General features: G+C 43.7%; 1 protein-coding gene and 1 non-coding gene across 2 annotated transcripts; both read left to right on the forward strand.

The window, feature by feature from the left end:
* Window positions 1-6327: 6327 nt before the first annotated feature.
* Window positions 6328-6422, forward strand: TRNAY-GUA (transfer RNA tyrosine (anticodon GUA)). The gene is made up of 2 exons: window positions 6328-6364; window positions 6387-6422. It is a non-coding gene; the product is annotated as a tRNA-Tyr (tRNA).
* Window positions 6336-7464, forward strand: LOC6898341 (protein rolling stone-like). Its single transcript, XM_033378716.1, has one exon. The coding sequence runs from the start codon at window positions 6639-6641 to the stop codon at window positions 7437-7439; it is 801 nt and encodes a 266-aa protein (XP_033234607.1). The 5' UTR covers window positions 6336-6638; the 3' UTR covers window positions 7440-7464.
* Window positions 7465-7806: the final 342 nt, after the last annotated feature.

A 7806-nucleotide genomic window follows, 5' to 3' on the forward strand; every position in this document is an offset into this window, starting at 1 on the left:
ACCCGCACACAAGCGCAGGCACACACCGAGAGTACGTGGGAGAGAGGGAGAGGTGGAGCGCAAGAAGGCTTTATAAAAATTAAATATTTGCCCAGGAGAGCAGAGCGGCGGAGGGAAATGGGTGGGAAGGGCAGGGCAGAAAGGCAGTGACAGAAGCAGAGGCAGAGGCGAAGGCAGAGGCGAAGGCAGAGGCGACGGCAGAGGACAGAAAGTTAGAGCAGCAAAAACTTTTTCTTCTCTTTGATGGGCTGCTGTCCTCGTTGCTGTCCTTGTTCCTGTTCTTCTTCTTGCTATCCTTTGTGTGTGTATGTGTGCTTGTGTCCATACAACAAAATACATATGTATATGCATATGTGTGTATCTGTGTGCTGTGCTGGTTTTCTGTGTGGTCGTACAGCTTGGGCTTGGGTGCGGAACTTTTCGACGCGTGCTTTACGCTCGTTTGCTTGCCTCCGCTTCAGGCATTCATTCTCTCTCATCCACACACCCACCCACACACACACACACCACACACAGGCACACACACACTTGCATACACACCCATACATGGATAGACTTTGTTTGGTTTTGACTTTTTGTGTTAAGGACATTATTGCACGGTTTGCTGGATGCATTTTGGGGGTGGTTGCCACAGCCTGCCTTCCACCCTCTTGGCTGGCACTGGCACTGGCTCTAGTGCTTTCCTTGCCTTTCATTTCCATTTTTATATTCGACTTTTGATTATATTACAGAAATACTTACCCACTATATTCCCGGATTCTGGCGTGCTAGCCGCCGCCGAGGGGCGATTCCCCTGAGCTACAATTATGCCGGTTAATGATTGCTTTCGAAAATAACGTTTTCCGGCAGTTGATCAATTTCCAAATGTGTCTCTATATGTGTCTGAAATACTGCTATAACTTTTCCAGTTTCGTATCCACTTATTAGTCTTAGTATGGGTTACATTTATTGGGAATTTTGGGAGCAATTCGATTGGAATATATCAAATCTATTTTGCTTTGAAACTAAATATTGAGTGCAGAATGGCCTTCACACGAGTATATCTCTGAGGAGCATACTATATTCCTCGCGGGGAATAAACCTCGTGCTTTGATCCAGAACATTTCACATTGAAATGTTCATGATACTAGAAGATATACGGAGCTCTTGCACTTCTCTTCATAGGTTAAAAATCTTTCCTATAGATCAAGATAATTTGGCTAGTACTTCTTCTAGCGAAATTGAGGAAAATTGTAGATTTATCAGTACCTAATTATTGATATTTTATTGATATTAGTTTGATATTTCTAGAAATTCTTAGAGAACTGTCCTTTATCCTGCAATCTGTTCATTGAAGTACATATAAAAACGATTAAAGAACAGTCAGGTCTGCTCTTCAGCTCTTGCCGAAGTAAAACAATGAGAGGAGAGCAACACAATGGTTCTCTCGATCTAAGGATCTCCCAACATGGCCCCACTTTCGTCGTCTGCTTTCTCTCTGAGGATTAATCATATCTGTTTTTCTTCGTAAGGAGCCTAAACCTCTATCTACAAATGCTGGAATTCACAGCTATTAGGATAAAGTCAGCCAGCACTTCACTGTTTCAGAAGGTAACAACCATTTTGAAAGATGATTTTAAAATTAAATATTGTAAGCTATTGAGTGAATAGTTTCACTTGGGAGGAGCTTGATTGAACGAAAAATGCTTGACTCGACTGATATGAATTTTCAATTATCTGACTCATTTCAGAGAACATTTATGTATGAATAAACTTTTCATACCTTTTATTTATGTAAATTGCGAGGCAAATCCCTTGTGGCACAGTGATTTCAATTAAATATATACAATCCTGATGTGTCCATGCTTTCGTTGTCAGTTCTGATTAATCAACTGAACTTATGGAGTGGATTGGAGTGGCTCCTTATACTCGACTAGACATCACCAGCCTCGTTTTCATCTCACCTTCGAGGCAGGCATCGAGTGCCAAACGCGGAGCGGTCCTGCCTCCTCGCATCATACTGTACTTGCAGTTGATTTATTGTCATGTTCTGGACTCCGGACACCTTCGTATCGTGCGTGTTGCCTGATTTTTCCTGCTTTTCTTCTCTGTTTTTTTTTTGGTTAGTTTTTTGTTGCCTTCGGCGTTTGGTGTTTGGCGGCAAATCCCGTTTGGCCGTTTGCTTTTCTGGGGAGAGACACTTAACATATTAATCAAAGGCATGAAATCTTTATCAAGTTGTCAGGACGGGGCTTCGACTCGGGCTCCGGCATCGGAGCTGCAGTCTGGAGTCTGGCATTCGTTTGGAACTCGTTTGATCCTTAACACGCACCAGCCGTGCCAATTCCTCTGCACCGAAAAAAAACCTCAAAATCATATTGGATATTGATCAAATCTATCAAAGAGTCGATAAAACTGGAATAATGATATGTATAGACAGCTTGAAATTATTTCTTACGATATCTTCGATCTTTCAAATCAGAGATTCGAATAATAATCTGATAATCATCAATCTGATTGATGTCTGATGATCTGCTTGACCTGCAATACTAAGAACAGGTCTAGGGGTCTAGATGATGATCAACAAACATTATCATTTTTCTTCCAGTGTTCCCATTTCTCATTTGGTGTTCTCATTTGCAATTTGCAATTTGCACAAACGAAAAGTCTGGAACTGCGCGCACGAAAAGGAGAAGCGGAATAAGAACCGGCAGAGTCTACAAATTTTGTCACCAGAACTGGGTTCGTTCTGCGATCGGTTGCGATCCGTTGCGATTCCCCGGATTCGGAGTCCGAAGCCAGCCACAGCATTAATATTCACATGTCGTCTGTCGGTTTTGGGCATTCGGCATTCGAGCGACCGTCCGACCAGGTTAGGCCTCCGAAGCGGGGTGGAAGGGGGGGAGGAACTCTGGCTTCGGGTCCGACTCTGGGTCTGAGTCTGTCGCCGCAGACTCTGTCGGAGAGGAGAGTCGGCCTCTGGTTCGAGTTGGATGTCTAAACAGAGGCCGCCGTCTGTCTGTCTCTGTCTCCGCCCCCCTGAGCCCCTGCCCGCCTCTGGCAGCGGCCGCATAAATTTACTCAAAGCTGACGCTAACTAAAGTCTCCGACTTTTGCTTGGTTCCTCGGCCACAAAACTGGTTCCATTTATGCAAGCTATTATTATTGTTGCTGTTGTTGTTGCTTTTGTTGTATCTGTAGTTGTTGCTTATGTTGTTGTTGTTGTTGTCTGGCAACGCTTTTGGTATTGTGCTAGTTGTTGTTTTGTTGCTTTCGCATTGAATTTTGCGCCTCGAATTTTAGCTTTGGCCGCAGATACATTTTACTTATCGGCATCTAAATTCACAACCGCTGTCAGTCGCCAGTCGCCAGTCCCGTCCCCAGACCCTGGGCCATGGATCCGATCCAGCCGTGTCTTGTGAAGTATCTGAAACACTTATGCATGTACATATGTATCTCTGTGTGCGTGTGTTTGTCGCCTCTCCTCTCCTTGGAGAGAAGTATCAAATTTCTATTGACTGGCTTCTGCAGTGGGTTAGAGACCCAAAGCGAGTGGGTTGCAGGGGACACAACCCTGGGAGTGGAGACGGCGGTAATGGGCAGAAAAAGCGACAAATCAAACAGAATGAGCAAAAGCCAAAGCAACAACAAAATGGTTGAGAGAAGGGCAAAGAGTAAACTGCAACAACTAATCGTTTTGACAGAGATTCAAATTCCAACAAAATGAGAGAAGAGAGAAGAAATAGGCAGCACCAGAGGCGGAGGAGAGCTGCGGGCAGGAAAGAGAAGAGTGCCATGGCAGAGCAGAGCAGAGCAGATTATCGTCGGAGCAGAGAAAAGAGCAACGTAACGACAGAATTTTCAATTTGTTTATTTCATTATTTTCATTTTCGTTGAACTTAATGAATTCCACTGATTAAAAGCTTCCCCTCTCACACTCTCTATCCCCCTCTCTCTCACACACACACGCTCTCTGTGTGTCCGTCTCTCTGTAAACATTCAATGTGCTCGCCTTGAAAAAAGGCGATTGAAATGATTTCTTTGTTTATCATTACATATACATATCAAACCATCCAACCGTACGTACATCCATATATACATAGATATATGAATCTATATACTCGTAGATCTGTATATAATGTGTGTCTATATGGCTGAACAACTTGTTTGTTTGTAAATAGCGTCTATGAAGGCCTTTGAAGATACATTCATGTGTTTACATATCGCTGTCTATCGCAACAGATCAACTTTCTATCCATGAACACGGCCCCACTTAATGAACTTTCGTTTCGCTTGGATCCGTTTGCTGGCAAAGGAAAGTTGGCACGAGTCGGGGCCGCGATTTGATGGATATATCTAATGAAGTGTCAAATGTGCGGAGCGAGATTATAAACTTAATCTGATAATTTCCACATCTAAAGCTGACATCATAATTCGATAGACATATTTTGTATCCCACTATTTTCGGCACACTCCTAAGTATTTTGTCTATATCTATATAAAATGATTGTGGCACGATGGAATATTCAGGAAAATCCAAAAACATTACTCCTTAGAATTATAGTGGGAACTTCGCCTTTGAAAACATAAACGATTATTGTATTTCCCACGCAGATAAAGTTTTTCAGCGCCATTCGACAGAAGGGATCCAATCATTTGTGAACGCAGAGTAACGATTATGTACAAAATATGTTTTAATATGTAGTTTTTTACAATCTTTTATTCTGCATTTCTGGAACCATCAGCAATGCACATAAAATTTCTGCAATTCCTTTAACTAAAGCTATTTGTGGTACTCAATGAATTAACTCTACAAAAATGTAGTATAATCAAAGTTAAATTTCCATTAAATGCTATTTTTGAAGCACCTAAAACCAACCCATTGTTCCTACAACAAAATGGAGTACGGCAACCCCATCCGCTGTGCCGCAACTAACACATCATTCCGCATAGCGCACAAATGACCTGCTCGCGGCACATAAATAACCCTGCAACACCATGGCACCGCCCGACAACCCCCCTGGCTATGCAACACGATGTGGCAGCGATAAATTTGCTTTGAAAGTTTTAGCCCAAAGTTTTCCCAGAAAGTTAATTGATTTATATTTTGACATTTTCCGCAAAAGCAACAGAGGAAAACTGAAAAATGAGAAGGTGCAGCCCCCAGCAGCGGGAGCGGTAGTGGCAGCAGCAACATGGAAAGGTTGCAACTCCAGAGACCTTTTCGTGACAAATGTCGGAGAGTAGCCGCCTGAGTGGGTGGGATGGTTTATGGTGTGTGTGTGTGTGTGTGTGTGTGCGCTGGTGAGTGCTTCGCCAGGTTCCCTCTCTGGTGGGGAGCCATGGCTTTGTTTTCCAAAAAGTTACTTTATCATGTGCTCCAATTAGTGCAGCGACCAGCAGGGGAGCGAGGGAGGGAGTTGGAGCTGCAGAAATTGCTTTCATGCGGCGGAAAATAAAAAATGGAGTGTCATGCCAGTCGCCAGACGGACGGAACGGTGAACGGAGGGAATCGGAGTGGATATTCCATTCAGTGGGCGGGTAGGGATGGTGAGGGGCACGGGCCCTCAAGGGTCCGCATATTGCTTTTGCGAGTGCGACACGATGGGTTGCTTCCGCTGCATTGTGTGTGCCATCCCATTCCACCCACAAACGTGACACCGCGGGCCTCAGTTGCCCTCTCACACTCCCCTCTCTTTCATACATTGTTCTTGGCTGTTGATCTCCCACTCTCTTGTTTTTGCCTTCGTGTGCTCTGTTCGGCTTTTGCAGCGTTCGGCTCCAATCTCTGTTCGGCGTCTTTCATCAGCATACATACACACATAAATGCGTACATATGTACACACAAATGTACAATTTCAGACTGATGAAAACTATGCTGATGACGTTTGCAGAGCGGCAACGCTGAAGCTGACGTTATCTCTGTGCGCTTTGCACGTCGCCACCTCCATGTCCAGTGCTCCCCGCCCTCCCCTCTGTAGGCACCCATCGGGCGGCGACAAGTAGCGAAAGTTGCGCTAAATTGGAACGTCAGCGCTTTGCCTTTGCTTCTGTTTACGAGTATTTCTTTGTGCTTTTTCGCTTCAGCTCTTTTGCTTCTCTCTCCCTCTGCTGGCGACTTTGCTTCTCAGCAGCAAAGCGGAATCCGAAAATTCATTTACATGTAGCCGAAGCGAACGCAGAATTTATTGCGTATTATTTCGCTTTGATTTATTTTATTTCCCTGGCATTTATTTTATGTTATGTGCATATTTTATTTCTGTTCCGTCCCTAGTCGTCACCTCGTCGGGTGTCTGTCGTCGCCGCCCCTCGACGTTATCAGGCTGCTTTGTCCCCTCCCGCTCGTAGCCTTCGATAGCTCAGTTGGTAGAGCGGTGGACTGTAGAGCGATTGACAGAAAAGTAGACATCCATAGGTCGCTGGTTCAAATCCGGCTCGAAGGATCATAACTTTTTCTTTCTATTTTTTCCGATTGACTGTGCTAAAAAAACATCTAAAAATATATAGTCAATATAACAGGGTCCGTTTTCTTAACTTTTTCATGAATACTTTGACAGGTGAATACTAAAAAAAAGCATAGAATTGCCGGCTATACGCGACTCATGTCGGAGGTCTCTTCCCCGAAATTCTGTCCCGCGATACAATAAAAACCTAAGAATATGACACTTTTCGATGACTTTTGCAAGAGCCTCAACGAGGAACTGCAGCGGGAGAATTTCGGCTTCGCATACAAAGGCGTAGATTTGTTCTACCGATCGCAGTGGCAAAAGGGTGTCACCAACGCACTCTACCTGCTGTATCGATGGATATGGGCCCTGTTCTTCCTGGGCGTCCATATCATGTGCATTATTATGCAGTTCTGCGGTGGGAAGTTCTTCATTTACATGACCAACTGGGGATATGGTCTGTGCACCATCACCATGCTCCTTGCCGCAGTGCAGGTCACCTGTTGGCACTACGATCTGAGGAATACCCGGAGTGTAGTGCAGGAGTCAGGCAACAAAACGGAGACCACGAGGGGACTGAAAGTCTACTGGTGGCTGTACAATATGACCATAACGATGGCATTGAGCATCTCCACAGTGTACTGGGTCTTCCTGCATGGCAAGATGAATAAACCCATGCGTTTTCCGGTTACTAACGTTATTACCCATGGACTGAACATGGTGATGATGCTGATCGACTTCCTGGTCGTGGCATTTCCACTGAGGCTCCTTCATGTGGTCTACAGCATAGCTTTGGCAATTCTGTTCTTTGTCTTCACCCTCATCTATCATTTCTGTGGGGGCACAGATGAACATGGCAATCCCTATGTGTATCCCATATTGGATTGGAACAATCCCACTAGCTGTCTGGTCACATTTGCGGGCATCTTTGTGCTTATCGTATGCTACTGGTTCCTGCTCTTCGGCCTCTATAAGCTGAAGAGAATGTTCAATAAAGCCTCCAGTTCGGTGTAGAAACCGCAACCGCACCCATATGAAGACCGTCAATATATCTAGTATATTAACAATATGAAACAATAAGTTTAATTATCTGTTTCCTTAATGTCAAATCTACATTTATCAATTGGCTTAGTTAGGCTGGTAAATAAGCAAAGATCTTGTCACTATAAGAATGGTATAAATCTATATGTAGATATGAAATTTGTTGAAAATACTCTCTGCAATTGATATGACCCAAGCAAAATTTCACAGCTGACAAGATTTTAGTAAAGATTATATAAAAATTATCGAAAATAAAAAGTCATTTAAAGAATTATAAGCTTTGAATGAAACTTTTAAATGAAAGACTGCCTGATCTGAGTAATTGTCTGATTATCAAAAT

This window comes from Drosophila pseudoobscura, chromosome 3 (genome assembly GCF_009870125.1).
Source record: "Drosophila pseudoobscura strain MV-25-SWS-2005 chromosome 3, UCI_Dpse_MV25, whole genome shotgun sequence".
In the NCBI taxonomy this organism is placed as follows: Eukaryota; Metazoa; Arthropoda; class Insecta; order Diptera; family Drosophilidae; genus Drosophila; species Drosophila pseudoobscura.